Below are 19421 nucleotides of genomic sequence, written 5' to 3'. Positions count from 1 at the left end.
CCCAGTTTGGTGTCATGGAAAGAAAGTACTGAAATCTGGTTATGGCAAAAAGGTATATGCTGGGGAATTAACTAGAAATAGTTCCAAATAAGGGGCATCCCAAGTGGCTCTAGTGGTAAAGAACCTGCCTGCCAAAGCAGGAGATGTAAGAGATGTGGGTTTGATCCCTGGGTCGGGAAGATCCCCTGGAGTAGGGTTTAACAACTCACTCCAGTATTCTTCCCTGGAGAATTCCATGGACAGAGGAGCCTGGTGGGTTACAGTCCATGGGGTTGCAAAGTCAGACACGACTGAAGCGACTTGGCACACAGCACAGTTCAAACTGAAATATAAGTAAGTCTGCGACAGGGAGCAGTCTCACATCACACCCCAGAAACTTCTTCCATTCTGCATTTGGGAAAATCCTGTGGCTGAGAGGTTTCATTTTTAACCTCAATTATTATCAGCCAAATTATTAAAAAAAAATTATAAGTGCATAATTATATACACTTAGTTTATAGATTACATATAAATTATGTATGTGATTGTGTAATTATTAAGATTGGATGAAGTTAATTATAAAAATACCATTTTCCTCAATCTTGATGACATCTCCCCATATCCCCGACATGGGGGGTTCTAGAGGCTGCTGGTATGTTTGAACAGTGAACTCTAAACAACAGTCTGGATTTCGAGGTCTTTTCTGCAGGAACTTTGCCTCCCTGTCTTATTAGTGTTCTCGACACTGCTTCCAGAAAGGGCTGCAGAGAGAAGTGAAATGTCAATCATGGCAGGTGCAAGTGGGCACACGGGGAGAGGTTTGGTGGGGAGGAGGGAGTCCCCCACAATCACCTGGGCTTGCAGAAGGGGTCGGCTGTGGGTTTGGAGGATTGCTGGGGTTCCTGGGTGCATGTGGATCCTTAGGATCCGGCACAGTAGGAGCCGGGTCTTACAGCTGCCCAGCATCTGGACTTGGACGACCAACATCAGGGCTGAAGGCAGGGATGTCACCTGCTGTTTATTTTTCCTGGCTGTTCCCTCTGTCCCTTCATCATTTCTTTTGCCATCATTGCTGCGTTTTCCCTGCTGGTCATAGCATTCAGGAGGAGAAAAACCCTGTTTCCAGGGCGGGCAAGTGTGAAATGCTGCCATCGCTTTAGTGCATGTACCCTTCCCGGCAGCCTTGAGGTGGGCGTCTTCTCACAGAGAAGGGCTTCCCAAGGTCAGAGGTGCGAGCTTTCTCCTCTAAACTCTGACCTCTTCCCTCCCTCAACGTGCTTTCTCTCCCCGTCACCTGATACTCTGGCTTTAGTGTCCTCACGGACTCTCGTAAGTCTCCCTGTCTGGGTTCAAGGCCCAGCACGCTGGCCTCGGGGCACTGGGAACTGGCCCAGCTTCTGGGCCTCAGTGTTTCCATGTCCTCATCTGTGAAATGGGAACAGTGACGTGTGTGCTGACTCAGGGGATGTTGGCTGTTACCATTTTCCTCCTTCTTTGCAAATATGAACCAGGTGCTTCTCCCCTGGCCGCACTCTCCTTTTTGTTCATCTACGACCTCTTTCCTATTTGTGATCGAGCTACGCAGCACAGATGTGTCCCTCAGTCGATGTACCCTTGCAGCCAGAGTCTGGCCCCCCTACCCCGATCCGCCTCTGAAATCCGAGGTGGCAGGTTGAGATTTTGCAGCCATGGTCACTTCCCCTCCCTCCCACCCCGCCCTGGCCATTACCTCGAAGAGCTCAGAGCCAGCCCCACCCGGCTCCACGCGGAGTTTGCCAAGCAGGTGGCAATGACTGGCCAGGGCCAGGCGTGGCCCCGTGTCGCAGGATCCAGAGGTGCCCGAGCTCCCGGAAGATGCCTGTGTGGGCCTTCTCCAGCGTCTCTGGCCACCCTGCCCTCGGGACGTGGCCGCCAAAAAAATAATAATAATAATAAAGTACAAAATTGAGCAAAGTGAACATTTTTAAAATGGGACAGGAAGCTTCAAAATTGCTGTGTAATACTGAAGAAACCTCAGCTACACATCTTGTCTGTTACCAGTGTCTGACGGCCACCCCCCACACCGGGGGCCCTGTGGGCCCAGTCCACGCCTCTGGGGAGAATAGGGTGACTGGGGTGTCCCCTCCCTCCTACGAGGCCCAGGAATTAATACACAGGCTGAGATTTCAGTGGGCAGAAGGACCATGATGATATTAAGTGTTGGCTCCTTTCAGGGCCGTGGGAGGGAGGAGGATGGAGGAGCCGATTCCGGTGATGAGGCCCTGGGCCAGCCGGCCACCCACTTGACCACGGATCTCACATCTGTGTGAGGCGGATTCTCCCTTCCTGTCTCCCCTGCATCCACTCCAGCTTCTGCTTTAAACAAATACTGACATTTCCGTTTATAGCTTTCTTTTTACATCTGGCTCAGTGGTAAAGAACCCACCCGCCAATGCAGGAGACACAAGTTTGATCCCTGGGTCGGGAAGATCCCCACCCCACCCCCTGCTCACCGCCCCAGAGGAAGAAGTGGCAACCCACTCCAGTGTTCTTGCCCAGGAAACCCCATGGACAGAGGAGCCTGGTGGGGTCCATGGGGTCGCAAAAAGTCAGACTTAGCGACTGAGCATACATATACCCTTCAATCCATAATTCTACTTGTTGGTATACCCATGTTAGAGAAATCCTTACACAATTTTCTAAAAAACATGCATTTTCAAGGATGTTTACTATAATATTTGTAGCAATAAGAAACAGGGTTGGGGAGGGATCCTAATTGATGGTGGAATGGCTGAATAAATCATAATATGTCTGAAGCAGGAACTGCCATGCAGCTGGTTATCCCACGTGGAATTGCCCTTCTGGACTAGTTTTGACCTGAAAAATGGGAATTTCCTGAATTGAACAAAGGATGAGTTATCCCTGTGCCTCTGTTTCTTCATTTTTAAAATGGGGACAATCATATTTCCTCCCACAGGGTTCTATTCTGTGCCTGTGCTCATTTGTGTCCAACTCTTTGCGACCCCACGGACCGTAGCCCTGCCAGGCTCCTCTGTCCGTGGGATTCTCCAGGCAAGAACACTGGAGTGGGTGGCCATGCCCTCCTCCACGGGTTCTTCCTGACCCAGGGGTTGAACCTGCATTTCTTATATTGGCAGGCAGGTTCTTTACCACTAAACATGAGGATTTAATGCAATTGCACGTGGCCTTGGAACATGGCCCTGGAACATGGCCCAGCCCACATCCAGAGCCCAGTCCATAGTTGCTGATACCTCTGTGTATCTATCTGTATTAACATGGAAATAACCCCAAATACAGAGAAGGCAATGGCACCCCACTCCAGTACTCTTGCCTGGAAAATCCCATGGACGGAGGAGCCTGGTGGGCTGCAGTCCATGGGGTCGCTGAGGGTCAGACACAACTGAGTGACTTCACTTTCACTTTTCACTTTCATGCATTGGAGAAGGAAACGGCAACCCACTCCAGTGTTCTTGCCTGGAGAATCCCAGGGACGGGGGAGCCTGATGGGCTGCCATCTATGGGGTCGCACAGAGTCGGACACGACTGAAGCGACTTAGCAGCAGCAGCAGCAACCCCAAATACACTGGAGAAAATAACTGCATGCATATGTTTACAAAGGTCAATACAGTTTGAACCCATTCAAGGGGGAAAAACTGTGCATGTGCACAAGTGCTTGTGTAACCCCCTAAGGACAGGCCTGGAAGGCCACCCCCAGGCTGTTTCTTGTGTTTAACCCTGAGGAAGGGAGCTGGATTGTGGTTGTTGGTGAGGAAGTGCCCAGCGTTCAACCAGAGAGGCGGAGCTGCTGGCAGATACCCGCCCCCTGGAAGGGAGTGGTCCTTAGTCATGTGTTGGGGCTGACCGGCCCTGGAGGGCTGTGGTCTGTGCAGCTCCTGCTGGAGCTGGAAGGCCTAGGGCCAGCCCTCGGGAAGGGGCGATGGATGTGGACGGAGGGGACTCAGAGGTCAGGCTCCCCCTCCGAGGCCAGACTGAGACCGCAGTGGGTTCTTACTGCACCTGGGGTGGGGCGGGGGCAGATGACGTGGGCGGTGTGGGGGCAGAAGCCGAGCCCCCCAGCAGGAGCAGACCCAGCTGGGCCAGGGAGTCAGGAGCCAAGGGGATGGAGAGGAAGGAGCCATTGCAGTGCGGCTGCCACTTCTCTCTGGGAGGTGAATCAGCACGTCAGCCACCACGTGTGTGACCTGTGGAGCCCACCCAGCCTCCTGAGACCTTCCCGAGTGGGCCTTTGAAGTGAGAGTGAAAGTCACTCAGTTGTGTCCGACTGTTTGCGACCCCAGGGACTACACAGTCCGTGGAATCCTCCAGGCCAGAATACTGGAGTGGGTAGCCTTTCCCTTCTCCAGGGGATCTTCCCAACCCAGGGATCGAACCCAGGTGTCTCTCACATTGCAGGCGGCTTCTTTACCAGCTGAGCTACAACTGGAAACACACCAGAAAGGGGATTTGGATAGACATGCCTTAGGGCCCTCAAGGGGAATGGCGCAGTTTCCTCTAAATTCTTCTGGATTAATTGAATTATTGTTCATTATGACTATAAATACATTTCTTGTTAATTAAAAAAAAAATGAAACCCCTTAGGAGGAAAAAGGAAGACCTTTTATCCGGTGAGATTTCAGTGTTGAGTTGAGTAACTCCAGCCTGTTGAGGCGAGGTGGGGATCCTGGCCTCCCCTGGTCCCCACCTGGCCCAGCTGTCATCGCCTCTCCCTGGGCCTCTGCAGCCACCCCTCACGGGCCCCTCTGCTTCTCCTCTGCACCCGCTCGAGCCTGAATGCTCTTTTCAGAACGCAGATTCGGTGCTGCCGCAGCCTCTGTAAGAAATGCTCCGGTGACGCCTCACGGCCTCTGTGGTGCAACCATAAATCACGACCGCCCACCCTGGTGCGGAAGCCGCTGTGACTCTGTCCCCCTCTCCACTCCTTCCCGCTTCCCCTTGGTGGTCACAGAGCCATGCCTGCTGTCCAGGGGGCCGTGTGTGTAACAGTCACGGGAGCTGGCTGCTCACCATCCCGTGTGTGTGCAGAATCACTCTGGGCGCCTTGACCACAGAATCTGCTGTCATAGCCATCGCACCTCCAGCAGCTTTTCCTGTCTGGATTCACAAAGATGCTGAGGCTTCTGGGACGTTGCCAAACAGACCGGGAAGTCTTAAAGCCGTCGAGTGGTGCCCCTGGCACAGGATCCTGGCCCCCAGATCCATGCACAGCATCTGTCCCAGGCAGCACCTCTGCCCTCCCGGTCTCGCCGCCTCTTGGTATGAGGCTATCTGCTCCCTGGGTCACAGGCTCTGAGGCTGGGACCCCGGGAGCCACCCAGGCGTGTGGCCACACTTCCAGCCTCCTGGCATATTCTGCCTACACACGTCTGGCCACCAGACGGTGTTTGCTGGAAGCAGACATGTGCCCGCACCGTGCTGGGTCCTGGGGTGAAAGGCTGAGGTTAGGGTCTGTGCCTCGCGGGGCCTGTGGCCTGTAGGGGGGGCAGGGGGTCATCGCACCATGTCACAGGGTGCGATGAGTACCCTGGAAGGGACTGGGCAAGTGGAAGCAGGGCCGGCCTGCCCTGGACTTGGAGCAGCAGGGCCCAGAGAGGCCTTCAGGAGGTGGCGGCCGGAGGCGTCCCGGGAGCCGTCCCACTTGACCTGGCGGCCTCTGGATGTGGCTCTGCCCTGGGATTGTCCACCCCCGTGAACGGTACCGGGACGGGTTGGACCCGTCCCCCTCCCTCCCCCGATGGCTCCCCCGGGCTTGCTGCCCCTGGAGGACAGCTGCCTGGGGGCTCGGCATTTTCTCAGCTCTAGGAACAGGCAGACTCTATGGTGTTCAGTAGGGGGTGTGTTCTGGTTTGTTTTCTGATGACACGGGTGGGCAGTGAAGCCTGGGTCTGCTGGGGGCCCGGCACGTGCTCTGCACAGAGAGCCTGTTGTATGTGACACCCATCGCTTCTCACAAAAGCCCCTGAGGCCACCCCTTCCAAGATTAGGAGGCTGGGGTGCCTCGGGGTTCACCTGTCCAAAGCCCCAGAGGGCTCGGGCTTAGAAACTAGACTGTAGTGCCTTCCAGAGAGTTCTGGCTCCAGCACCTCATTGCCGGTCTCCAGCCTCAAGGAGAGAGAGACTTCCAAGGGCAGCAAGTCCAGCCTTTTATTTGTGAGGCTTGGCTGGGCTTTGTGTGTGTGTGTGTGTGTGTGTGTGTCTGTGCATGCAGGGGTGCGTGTGTGGGCGTGCCTGTGTACATGTGCTGGGGCAGGTGATGAGTGAGTGAGTGCCCGACATATACCTCTAAGTGGTGATAAAAAGGGGCATGTCCTTCACAGGGCTTCCCCAGTGGTTCAGTGGGTACAAGAATCCAGCTGCAATGCAGCAGACACAAGAGATGCAGGTTCAATCCCTGGGTTGGGAATATCCCCTGGAGGAGGAAATATCAACCCATTCTGGTATTCTTGATGAAAAATCCCATTGAGAGTGGAGTCTGTTCATGGGGTTCTCAAGGCAAGAATACTGAAATGGTTTTCTATTCCCTTCTCCAAGGAGATCCAACCAGTCCATCCTAAAGGAGATCAGTCCTGGGTGTTCATTGGAAGGATTGATGCTGAAGCTGATGCTCTAATGCCTTGGCCACCTGATGGAAAGAACTGACTCATTTGAAAAGACTCTGATGCTGGGAAAGATTGCAGGCGGAAGGAGAAGGGGACAACAGAGGATGAGATGGCTGGATGGCATCACCAACTGGATGGACACGAGTTTGAGTAAACTCTGGGAGCTGGTGATGGACCGGGAGGCCTGGCGTGCTGCAGTTCATGGGGTCGCAAAAAGTTGGACAGAACTGAGCGACTGAACTGAACTGAACTGAGAGGAGCCTGGCAGGCTACGGTCCATGGGATCACAAAGAATGTGACATGACTTGGAGACTAAGCGTGCTCACAGAACCCTTTATTATAACAGTGTTCGCGTCACTATGAAAATGTTGGCAGTCAGCTGAGCGACTAAGCCATCCTTCCCAGAGGGCTCCCTCAGCCACCCACCTACCTACCTGCTGAACACACTTAACTGTAGCATTCCAGTGCAAAGCTGCTCTTTAGCTATAGTTGGAATTGCCGAGGTTCCGCTGTTCTTCTGGACAATTTCTACCATAAAGGCTTGTCCTCAGGGCACCAGGTGGGGAGTTGGTCACCTGATTTAGAGGTATCACTGAAGAAAAAAATGGCAAGTTGGTCTTTATTGCCCGAAAAAGGACTTTTCCGTTTTCACAAGCTCTTTTAAAAATGTTTTTATAGTTTCATTGAGGCCCACGAGGGAATGACCCTAATTCATCCTGGCCCTTCAGGTGCTGCTATTTCCCCGCAGGGCTTCATCATTCCTGGTACATTCCAGCATCGTTCACAGGAGAGAAAAATTGGGTATTTAGTGTTCTTTGGATGGATTGTATAAGTGTCCCAATTAGTCATTTCGTAGAACGTTAATAATTCTGTATCTCGCCTCCTGCTGCCCTTCAGAGCTCTGTAAACACCAGGGCATGGATTCAGGCTTTTGGATTTACTTTTCCCTAAGGTACTTAATCAAGGATTGCAAGTCATTTGCCTTCTCAAAGCTTCCTCTCCTCCCCTGGAGACTTGTGGAGTTTTCTCTTCTGTTTTTTCTTTTTTTCCTTCTCTTTCTAAACCCTGTCAAGGATTGGGATCTTGGCTGAAACCATCCTGCATTTGACCCCTCGAAGTTGCTTTCCCTTCCAGCTAGGAAGGCAGAGCCTTGCTGTGCCAACCTGTCCCGGGGTCCAGAGCTCTGGTCGCAGAGGTGCATGAAATAAAGGCCTGTCTGTCTCTCTGTTCCAGAGCTGGTGATGCTGCTGGAGTGGTGGTCGGGTACGGAGTGTGTCATCTACACGGACCCCCGCGCCTACCCCAAGTACGGGAAGGAAAACGCCATTGTCGTTCTGAACCACAAGTTTGAAATCGACTTTCTCTGCGGCTGGAGCCTGGCTGAGCGCTTTGGGGTCTTAGGGGTAAGTCAGACCTGCACACCTCTTTTGTCCAACATCATAACTGGCCCTTTACTCTCAGTCGTTCAGCGCTTGCAGCAGCATTAATAGGCTTGTTGAAATGTTAACTGACTGCTTTTCCTTCTTGCTCAGAATCAAGATGAACATCTGCTGTGAGCAAGGATCATATTTATTCATCAGTGATGGTGTGCTGGGCATTTTACCAACAATTAATTTATTTAACCCTTGTGGAAACATTTGGGAGTCAGGAACCTGCCCTTATATAAACTCTACACTTCACTACCCTGCTCCAGATCACACAACTGTTAAGTCGATTTGAATTTTATCTCGTCCATCTTCATATTCTTTTCCCTCCCTTTTATTTATTTCAATTTATTTATTTTTAATTGGGGGATAATTACAATATTATGTTGGTTTCTGCCGCACATCAGCATGAATCAGCCACGGGTACACATACATCTCCTCCCTCTTGAACCTCGCTCCCCAGCCTGGTATACAGAGTGAAGTAAGTCAGAAAGAGAAAAACAAATATGGTATATTAATGCATATATATGGAATCTAGAAAGATGGTATGGATGAACCTATTGCAGGGCAGGAATAGAGACACAGAGAACAGACTTGTGGGCACAGTGGGGGAAGGAGAGGGGGGACGAATCGAGAGAGTAGCACTGAAGCATAGACATACCATACCCGAAATCGCCAGTAGGAATTTGCGGGAGACCGCAGGGAGCTCAGCCCCGGTGCCCTGCGACAGCTTCGTTTTCTTAATCTCTGTGCTCTGCTGGCTCCCTGAGTCACAGGCAGCATTCGCCTCCGAAATGTCCACCTTCATGGGCCTGAGAAAGCTGAATGCCAATGCCAGGGCGTGTGACCTTCAGCATTCTGAATGAATACGAAATCCTGCTTTTCTCCAACTCGTTTGGCCTCTTGCCTGCCTTAGGGACTGGGCCTCTCCACTGACTCCTATCATGGTGAGCGCAGTGAGGAGTGATGGTTGAGCTCCGAGCAGGTACCAGGCCCTCGGGCTCAGGTGTCCCTACAGGAAGGGTGGCAGATACTGCCCAGGGCTGGGAGAGGCTCACAGCAGAACTTGGGGGTCCCGTGTGGCACCCAGAGCAGCCCCCGAAGACTCAGGGGGGCTGCGCACAGCGTGCTTGTTTTTGGTGGCCCGTGTAGACAGAACCACAGTGCAGAGAAGGTAGGAGTCTGAAGACCATGCAGAGTGGAGCAGACCAAGAATCAGATCCCCCAGGGACGGTCTCCGTGTGTCCAGTCCCTGGTGGCCTGTGGGTCCAGAGTGACTTTGGAACCTTGGGTCTTGTTGCTCTCTGCCTGTTGGAAAGACCCTTGGCTAACAGGTTCTCAGTAACCTTATTTATTTTTAAATAAAATATATATATATTTTTATATTTATTTTATTTTCTTAAAAAAAATTATTGGGCAAAAGGAGAGAGAAGGAAATATACTTGAAAACAGGTTCCAATAATGTCTTTGGGACAAATATTGGTTGTCATGCCATTAAACTAAAGTTGTTAGCAGTTTTTCAAGAGATGGAAACAGTTGAGTCTCTGCTGCTACCTGAAGACTTGTAGAAAACTGGATTGCCTGGGGCTGAGTGTGCTGAAGGGGCTTCCAGGAATGGACAGGCCTGCTCGCCAGCAGTTTTCTGTTTTCCTGTTTGTTCTGACATGATGTCTGTGCAGACCTGTGTGTGCGTGTGTGTGCACTTTGTTTTCAGGAACAAAACCAGAGATTCGAGTATCCACCTTTTTCTGCTGTGGAGGCCTCGGGCAGAGCTCTTAGCTGCAGTTCTGTGGCTTTATTCTCTCTGAGAGGAGAGAAAAACCACCCTAACCCGAGCCCCATCATGAACACAGACCCTCCTCCCTCACAGGAGCGGGTCTGGGGTGTCCTCGCATCCTGACTGGAACTAGAGGTACAAGCCTTCAAGGAGGCTTCCCAGGACACCCGTTCTTCAAGCGAAGTCTGGGGGTAGCTGTTGATTTTCTCGGCTTCCCAGGCGGCTTGGGTGTGTCCACACTTAGGATGTGAGATGTGTAATTTGAGGCAACAGCAAGCTGTTGAACTTAGAGGTGCTTTCCCGTACCTGTGGCCCCCCTGGTGGCTTTATGACCTTGGGCTTCTCCTGTGCGTATTTCGCTGGATTTGTGCTGCTTCCAATCCACATGGTATGATCACTGTTCACCATTTATTTCTTATACATAGACGGCCAGGGCCTCAGTTTGGGTAAAGAATGTGCCCCAGGATGGGAATTAGTAACTCTTGATTTCTGAGTTGCTTCTCTTTCCTCTTGGACGGTATTAAGAGGAAAAGCTGGGGAGTGGTGAGGGGCGGCTGGTGGTGGTGGGCGGTCCCCTCTGTGTCAGAAAATGACCAGGGCAACCCGGGGAGGGAAGGTTTCTAGTCTTGTCTTCTCCCCCACCTCCAACTCCTTCTGAAGAGAGAAAACCCTCAGTACCTTCACAGGGTCAGGGATGGAGCAGGACTAAGGAAGCAGGAACACAGAGATGCTCAGGGAAACAGAATCAGCAGCCACAGGGAGGGGCGCCACACAGTGAAGAGGGTGGGCCCCGCGGGGTGCTTGGAGGGGAAGTTACCCATGGAGAGCGGTCCCGGGACTACAGGGGGACCAGGATTGAGAAGAGGAGGCTTCTGTGGAGCGGTGACTATCAGCGCCCTTGAGCATTTTTCTAGCAGAGACTCTGAAATCCTGGTTTCCCCAGCAGAGTGATTGTCCAGCCCACGACATGGGGACCGCTCATCTCCAGCCCTGACTTCCTGAATGAATACCACCGCGATCGGATTGCGTTTCTCTCTTAGAAACCAAACAACTAAGGTTGCGAGCACGTTACATGAGCCTTGCCCCTCGGTCTGGAGACTGTTCAGGAGTTTTAGGAGTCCCACCCAGGGTTGGATAGGCAGGTCTCAGGACCTTGGCTGGGACGATGCAGTTTCCGTCCTCGCAGGAGCCCAGGCATCCCTGCTCTGGGGGCCAGCAGGTTGTCTGGATTCTTGCTGAGATGTTCTCTGGGGCCCTGGAGTTGGCGTCAGAAGTGGAGGCTTGGGGGAAGGCAGCAAGTGACCACGTCTTCCCGCCGCCCAGCACTGGGGAAACAGCGGGTGCTGTGGCCACCATAGCTGTCTGTACAAATGCTGATGAAGCCACGTGCTGGCAGAGGCGCTGAGGGGATGAGACAGGATGCCCGTGACCTTGTGGGGCTGGGCCCCGTGAAGGTGGAAGTCGGCAGACTGTTCTCCCGTGGGGGCAAGGACGGGGATGGGGGACGTTTTCTCTCCCAAGCAGGGAACAGTTACCATCCATTTGTGTCTCCCAGAGCAGCTGAGGTCTGCCTGGAGGGCGCGAGGCTGGAGGAGGAGCTGCCTGGCTCCTTTCCAAAGACGCCCATTCTCTCCTTCTACCCTGGAAAGGAACCAGGCAGCATCTCGTTACAGGGATGGTGCAGCGGTGCTTCTGTCTTCATTGACCTTCAGAAACACTCGCCTGATTCTTCCCTTTTTTTTTAAAGTAACACATGATGTTGAGATCCTTCTGGAGTCTAAGAAGTTTGCATTTTAGAAGAGAAGGGACATAATAAGGAAGGTTCCTGATGAGGCATTTTTCATCTTCACACGTAACAGCCCAAGAGGAAGTGAGTTGAAATTGAAGTGAGTGAAATTCGAAGACATTCTTGCATGCGGCCTCAGTCGCTTCAGTCGTGTCTGACTCTTTGCGACCCTTTTGGACTGTAGCCCACCAGGCTTCTCTGTCCATGGGATTCTTCAGGCAAGAATACTGGAGTGAGTAGCCATTTCCTCCTCCAGGGGATCTTTCCAACCCAGGGATCAAACCCACATCTCTTGCATCTTCTGCATTGGTAGGCGGGTTCTTCACCAATAATGCCAACTGAGGAGTCCTGAAATTCTTGAGAGGAGAGTTAGTAAATGTGAAATTGGATTTGGGGAGAAAGCAATGGGATTCTTTTAAAAAAAGAGAAAAAAGGGGAGGCCTTCCAGTCTTTTATGACCTTTTCCCCCATTTGGTCATTCTAGGGTCCTGTCCCTGTGACTCTGGTTCCCTTAGAGCTGGAGGGCTGGCATGGGCCCTGGTCGTGGTCTTTAAGGGATTCGCTGACTTGTTCCGCCCTGAGTGAGTGTGGTGTGTGGACGGGCCAGGGTGTGCAATGCAAGAGTCATGACTTCTGAAGCTTCGGGTCTGTTTATGTTTCTGCTGCAGTAAAAATATGCACCAGCTCCTTCACAGTGGCCCTGAAGGTTGCCTAAGATGGTGTTTGTCGGGTCTTTGAGCAGCTCCAGGGCCTGGGAAGCTCTCTGTAAAGGCAGCTGTTTGTGTCCATTTTTATCTGCTGGGGTCACTGTGGCTTGGCGGTTACCCCAGAGGCCAACTGGGATGTTGTGTTCGGGTCTTTAAAGAAGCCCTGGGTGTTAGTCATCTACAGCAGGTGACAAGCCCCGAATGTAGTGGCTCAAAACAAACGCAAAGTGTCACGGTTTGAGTGGCCCGAGATCCCAGCTCAGCTCCGTGGGGGTCGTGGCGGGGTCCCTCCAGGGCTGGGTGGTGGTGGCATCTGAAGGCTTGCTGTGCAGGGACCCGCGTCCAGGTTCGCCCCGTTTGTGGCCAGGGTGACCCTCCCGCCTGGGTCTCTGCTCAGGCACCTCTGATCCCCAGGGGAGCAATACGAGCTGGGTGGGAGAAAACACCCGAGTGAGGGAGAAGCCACAGCCTTCTTGTAACGCAAACTTCTGCCCAATAGGGGAGTCCACGAGCCCCGCTCCCTCCAGGAAGCAGGTGGGGCTGCGAGGAGGTGCCCGGAAGTACCCGGGGACAAAGATCAGAGGGGCCATCGTGGAGGCTGCCCGCCACCCCTTTCAGCCTCCAGCCTCGCGTTTCCATCTGTCGCTGTTGTCCGCCTCTTTTGTGACCCCATGGACTGCAGCCCGCCAGGCTCCTCTAACATGATCTATTACAGCTCCACCTGAAAATAGATTGAGTTCCTGTCACGTGTCTACGTGCAGGAGGAGCGGAAGGAGGAGAAGGGAACTCTGATTCCTAAGCAGCGGGCCCTCTCGAAGCTCCCCAGCGCCTTCCAGGCACGAGGATGCAGATGTCGATGAGGGCAACTGACGCGTCTTCCAAATGTTTACCCAACAAGCGGATTGCGTAGGTTTTCTGCAGAAGTCACTGTGCTGGGTAGGATGGCGGGTCAAGGATGCGTGGAAAGCTCTCAGTGACTTCAGATCATACAGAGAGGCAATGAGGTGTCACATAAGCCCACGCGACGCAGGCACTGAACTGTAATGCGGGGGATCGTGTCCACGTGGGGCGCCCTGTGCGTGTGTGATATTTGACCACTCAGCCATCTAGCGGCTTCAGGGGTTCATTCTGAGTGTCACCCCTTTGTCTGCCAGGAAACAGAGGTCCCGGGAGGAGCTGCGTCACGGTGGTACAGGTGGAATCTGAGGGGCGAGTTCGGGGGCAGCTCTGTTTACCAACCTGTGGGGAAGGACTTCAGTGTTTTAACAACTGGAAAATAACATTTCGGCAGTACCAGCACACGGACTGCTGTGCCCAGGGATGGAGAAACGTCCCAGACCGTGATGACACCGGGCCCAGGCCTTGAAGGAGGCGGGTGGTTTTAGGAGGAGATAAGAGACGGAGGTAAAGGAAGAAACAAGAGGCAGGGGATGGAGGTAGCTGGAGGGAGAGCCCGGGGAGGGTGTGGCCAGCTGCCGTGGTCCCAGGCTCTGCTGACCGACTCTTCCTGCTGTGGCCAAGGGTCCAGATCAGCATTCCTGCTGCCTGCTCAAGGTCACTGCGGGGTGATTTTGAACCTATTCAGTTCAGTTCAGTCACTCAGTCATGTCGGACTCTTTGCGACCCCATGAACCGCAGCACGCCAGGCCTCCCTGTCCATCACCAACTCCCGGAGTTCACCCAAACTCTTGTCCATTGAGTCGGTGATGCCATCCAACCATCTCATCGTCTGTTGTCCCCTTCTCCTCCTGCCCTCAATCTTTCCCAGCATCAGGGTCTTTTCAAATGAGTCAGCTCTTCACATCAGGTGGCCAAAGTATTGGAGTTTCAGCTTCAGCATCAGTCTGTCCAATGAACACCCAAGACTGATCTCCTTTAGGATGGACTGGTTGGATCTCCTTGCAGTCCAAGGGACTCTCAAGAGTCTTCTCCAACACCACAGTTCAAAAGCATCAATTCTTCGGCACTCAGCTTTCTTTATAGTCCACCTTTCATAACCTATTAACCCAAGTCAGAAAAGAGATACCATAAAATCCGAGAAAATCAAGAACTGAACCCAGAATGTCATTATTCCAGTGTAATTCTCCAGGATGCTTCTGACCACTGGCAGGAAACATGGTTCATCCTGTGCCAGATCACATGCATCTGAAAACCCACATTTCTTGGGGTTTGATTCCAAAAGGACCACTTTTCTAATCATGGATTTCTGAAAGAAGAATGTCGATGCCAATTTGTTCAGAAAGGCTACATGAACGTTACTTCCTATAAACCTCCCATCAACGATCACATTCCCCCAAATTGTAGGTTTCCTGTGTTTTATTTTTCAAACATGTAGAACTAAGCAAGAAAGGAGATGCCCTAAGAGATGAATGTGGGCCCAGGTGTCCAGAACAGACACTTCTGTTTCCATCTGCTTGCTCCAGTTCTCTGGTAAGGGTGGCAGGGCAGAGACAGAGGGGTATGCAAAACCTGCCCACGTCACTGGCAGCCTGGCCCCTACATTCACCAGCTCCAGGACCTCGGGGAGGTTATCTGACTTTTCTGAACCTCGGTGAACCCTTCCCATTTCATGCTATTTAAGAGTTTCATGAATATATGTTATATATATATATATTTAAATGGCTTCCCAGGTGGCTCAGTGGTTAAGAATCTGTCTGCCAGTGTAGGAGACACAGAGATGCGGGTTTGATCCCTGGGTTGGGAAGATCCCCTGGAGGAGGAACTGGCAACCCACTCCAGTATTCTCGCCTGGAGAATCCCATGGACAGAGAAGCTTGGTGGGCTACAGTCCGTGGGGTTGCAAAGACTCAGACATGACTGAGCACACGCACTACTACACTCCTGTATGTCAAATCCCTCATCAAGTGCGTAGCACAAAGTAGGCACAGCGTTATTACTCGTGTCTTTGACCCTAATCCGTTTCCCCTCATTGAAAGTTTCCTTATGAAAGTAGGGTAAGGTGTGGAGGACGCAGGAGAGACGGAGTGTCCTCTGAGTGGGATTTAACCCGCTCTCCTGGCCCTGGGTCCTGTGCAGCTGCAGTCTCCCATCACTGTTACGAACCACAAGGTCCCTTTGCATTTGCCTTCATCCCGGCTTCTTCATGGGCGCTTGGTTCCAGAGAGGGTAGAAGTTTCTCGATGTGGAGAAGTGTTGTTTCCCTCTCCAGGGGTTCCCCCGCGGCCATGGCTCTGTCAGCCCTGTTAGGGCGGATTCGGGTGCCCGCAGGTGGGTCTGTGGGAGACTCCTCCCCTCCTGCTCCCACCCGGTTAATCAGTTAATCCGAAGCTTTGTCCGCTTTGCTTCCAGGCACCCGCAGCTCTGGGAGGAGGCAGGGGGCCACCTTCTGCCTCTGCACGTTCTCCAGCTGGGCCAGGCTAGCTGGGGTCCGGATGACACAGATAAGGACCCCGAGAGAATCGGGGCGAGGTGAAAACCCTTCTAATCCCGGGTGCTGGGAGAATCGTTGCTATGGAAAGGAGTCCCTGGGCAGTGCCGATGCATCTTGAGCTCATGAAAAAGCAGTGTTAGTCACTCAGTCCTGTCTGACCCTGTGCAACCCCATGGACTGTAGCCCGCCAGGCTCCTCTGTCCATGGGATTCTCCAGGCAAGAATACTGGAGTGGGTAGCCATTCCCTTCTCCAGGGGATCTTCCTGACCCAGGAATCGAACCCAGGTCTCCTGCACTGCAGGTGGATTCTTTACCACCTGAGCCACCTAGGAAACCCCTTTTCTTTTTTTTTTCTTGAGCTCATAACCAAGTGTATTTCTGGAAGTGGTAGTGTGCCCTTTATTTTTGAAGTATAGTCCTGAGTTAGACACTCCAAATTTTCTTTTTTATCAAACAAAATCCTCTGGCTTTTCTTTAATGAGTCAAAGTCAGATATATACTTTCTCGTACCTTCTTTCCTAAAGGCACAGAAACCTTTGCTTGGCCTGGGGGAGTCATGTCACTGGTAGCGTATCAAGTGTCCTGGAGGACTGTAAGCATATTTAAATAGTATACATTTCAAGTCTTTTGGTCATAAATGAGTTGGCTCCTGTGAATCTCCTGGCCCAGGGCCTATCGCTGAGTGCTCTACTGAGTATAATTATTGTTATTACTGCATTCCAAACCTGGCTTAAGAAATGGGTTGAGTTAAAAGGGACGTTCAGCCGCCGTGCCTGCCTGGTGGTGACAATGACAGCTACACATTATTGAACACCTGTGTGTCCTGTTCTCAGTGAGGAGCTTTCTCTATGTGTCTCCATGTAACATTAGATCTTTACAGCCATGCTTTCAGTTAAGCATGACTTTGCTCTTAATACAGCCAGGAAAGTTCAGGCCCACCAAGTGAATGTGATCCACACCAAGGCCTAGGCCTAACGATAGCATCCAGGGTTTTAAGGCTGAAAGATGGACTAATTCCGCATAAAACCGGAAATGGCTCCTCTGTTCTGTTTCTCATGAAAAATAACCAGACTGTTTTTGATCCGGAGCCTTGTGCTCCAGAAGCAAATGGCTAAAGATGTGCTGATGTCAGCCATTTCCTAAAAAGGGCGTTGTTAGGGGACCCTGCAAAGTAGTTTTGCGATTGAGAAGCAGGAAAATCTAACAAAATTTAAAAATCACTTCTAGTCTAACTATCCAGCAATAGTTACTATTATTTTTCTCTGCTTTTACCATTTTCCAAGTAGACTATTAACTCAGCTTTGAGTCTACGTTAAAAAAAAAAAAAAGTTAGACTTCATTTTCCCAGCCATTAAATATTCATAGAAAACAAATTTCATCGGCTATAAATCAAGAGTGTTGATGAACTGAGTGTGTAATTATTCAAGCTGAATATTTTAGTCTTCATGGCCATGTGGCCTCCGTCATGACTTTTCAGCTCTGCTGGAGCATGGAAGCAGCCATTTTCCCAGCAGTAAGCAACGTGTATGTGAGAGCAGCTGTGTCCCAATAAAACTTTATTTATAAAACCAGGTGGCAGAGCAGATTTGGCCCACCGGCTACCCTTGTTTGATATGATATATCATATACAACATGATTCATAGAAGTCTTTAATTCTTAAAAATTGAGGTACGGTTAATTTCTACTAATAGGAAATTGCCCCGAGGGTATCGGTACTCAGCAGACAGCTGTGATCTACTACACAGGATCTTTCTCCAGACCTCATGGCTGCTACTCTGGAGTATATGATCCTTCTCTTGGCTGTGGCTCAGTGGTAAAGACTCTGCCTGCAGTGCAGGAGCCACAGGTTCAACCACTGGGTTGAAAGATTCCCCTGGAGGAGGGCATGGCAACCCACTCCAATATTCTTCCCGGAGAATCCCATGGACAGAGAACCATGGCGGGCTGCAGTCCATGGGGTGGCAAAGAGTCAGACGCGACTGAAGCGACTAGGCGCACACACATTCTTGGCTATAGGATAGATCACGTTTGTAAGTCCTTCAAGTTGCCACAGATTATTTTTGGAAAGAGTTCAGGAACATGTGATTTTCTAAATAATCCTAACCTGCCAAGAAGGTATGTTCAGTTCATTGTGAGGATGTTTTGTTTTCATCCCTAGGCTGTGCGCAGGGGCCGTGAGAACAGTCGGGCTGACGGGGTGGGGGGGCTCCGGGGGGCTCCCATGGCCTGAGACCCATCCGTGGACACAAGGGCTGGGCTTTAGCTGGCCTCCACGAGGGGCGTGGTGAGCTGGAGAGAGTGACCTGTGTGCCTGGCACCCCGTGAGCCCCCAGCCCTCTGTCAGCGAGTGCCCCCACCTGCGGGGACCTCCCTCTGGTCCTCTGGGGCAGGCCATCAGATTCTACGGCGCGGTTCCTGCCTCTCTTCCATTTTTTGCTTGTTTTGGCTGCTCTGATTGGCATGCAGGATCTTGGTAACCCAGCCAGGGTCGAGCCCTTGTCCCTTGCATTTGGAGCTTGGAGTCCTAAACCCTGGACCGCCAGGGAATTCTTCAGGCTTGGTTCTCTTCGAGGGGATTTGCAGGTGTGGAAACTGGTGTGTGGGAAAACTGGAACCAGAGTCAAAACGTGGCGAGGCGCCACCTGAAAGGCAGCTTTGCTTTTTCTTCTCCCAAAGGGGAAATTCAGCTCCGTTCAGTCGCTCAGTTGTGTCTGACTCTTTGCAACCCCATGGACTGCAGCACGCCAGGCCTCCCTGTCCATCACCAACTCCTGGAGTTTACTCAGACTCATGTCCATTGAGTCGGTGATGCCATCCAACCATCTCATCCTGTGTCATCCTCTTCTCCTCCTGCCTTCAATCTTTCCCAGCACCAGGGTCTTTTCCAATGAGTCAGTTCTTTGCATCAGGTGACCAAAGTATTAGAGCTTCAACTTCAGCATCAGTCCTTCCATTGATTATTCGGGACTGATGTCCTTTAGAATATTTGCTATTTTTCTAAGGTCTAGGGAGCAGGTGGCTGTTTACACCTCTCTTCTGGCCCTCGTGAGTGGTTCGGGGGATTGCCTCTCTGCTGAGCTTTGCAGCTGTCACGGGAGTATTGAGGAAAAGAGAGTGAAAATTGTTTTGGAGTATTGTGGTGGAGTATCGTTCTTTATTCCGGGCCTCATAGGAGGGGCAGAGCCAGACACTTGTCACAGCTAAGGCCACCACCGGTCCGTATCACTGCCTCCATCATCTCTGCCACTGGTGGATAACGGCTGTTTCTAGGAGCATCTTGGTTAATTCCAACCTTAGAGGCAAAAAAGTAGAACGCAGTCTTTCAGATCCAAAGCTGGTCTTGTGTGTCCCCTGCCCCTTCCCCCCCAACCAGATCCCTGCACACATGCAGCCTTGGCGAGGCTCTGGCCAGGGCACAGGTGGAGCGCGCCCAGTACCCCTACGGATCTGAGTTCACCTCCTGGTTTCCTAGCGTCCAACCCAGAGACCCCACTGGGCTGCTGTCCTGGTCTGTAAGGAGAGTGGTGTCCCCCCACCCACAGAGCCAGCAAGGGCACTGAGGAGCAGGGAGGAGTGCGAGGCGGAGCACACCTGGGGGCGGGCACCTGCGTGACCCGGTGAAGGATGACGCGGCACCCCGCGACCCCGGGGGTTCCCGACCGCTCTGGGTGCCTCCCCCCGCCCCCGGAGAGCCTGTCCTCCACACGGAGAGCCTGTCCTTCACACGGAGAGCCTCTGC

At 52.1% G+C, this 19421-nt stretch overlaps 1 protein-coding gene across 4 annotated transcripts in view; it reads left to right on the top strand.

Annotated features, from left to right (window-relative positions):
- The window catches only part of AGPAT4 (1-acylglycerol-3-phosphate O-acyltransferase 4), a 136770-nt gene that overhangs the window by 99087 nt on the left and 18262 nt on the right, over positions 1 to 19421 (top strand). For all 4 annotated transcript variants that reach the window (XM_070376993.1, XM_070376992.1, XM_070376995.1 and 1 more), the window contains exon 3: positions 7830 to 7999. In XM_070376993.1, the coding sequence (XP_070233094.1) occupies positions 7830 to 7999 (170 nt within the window). The remainder of the gene's footprint in view (positions 1 to 7829; positions 8000 to 19421) is intronic.

Source organism: Bos mutus, chromosome 9 (genome assembly GCF_027580195.1).
Source record: "Bos mutus isolate GX-2022 chromosome 9, NWIPB_WYAK_1.1, whole genome shotgun sequence".
Classification (NCBI taxonomy): domain Eukaryota; kingdom Metazoa; phylum Chordata; class Mammalia; order Artiodactyla; family Bovidae; genus Bos; species Bos mutus.
This window is presented reverse-complemented; position numbering and strand designations above follow the sequence as displayed.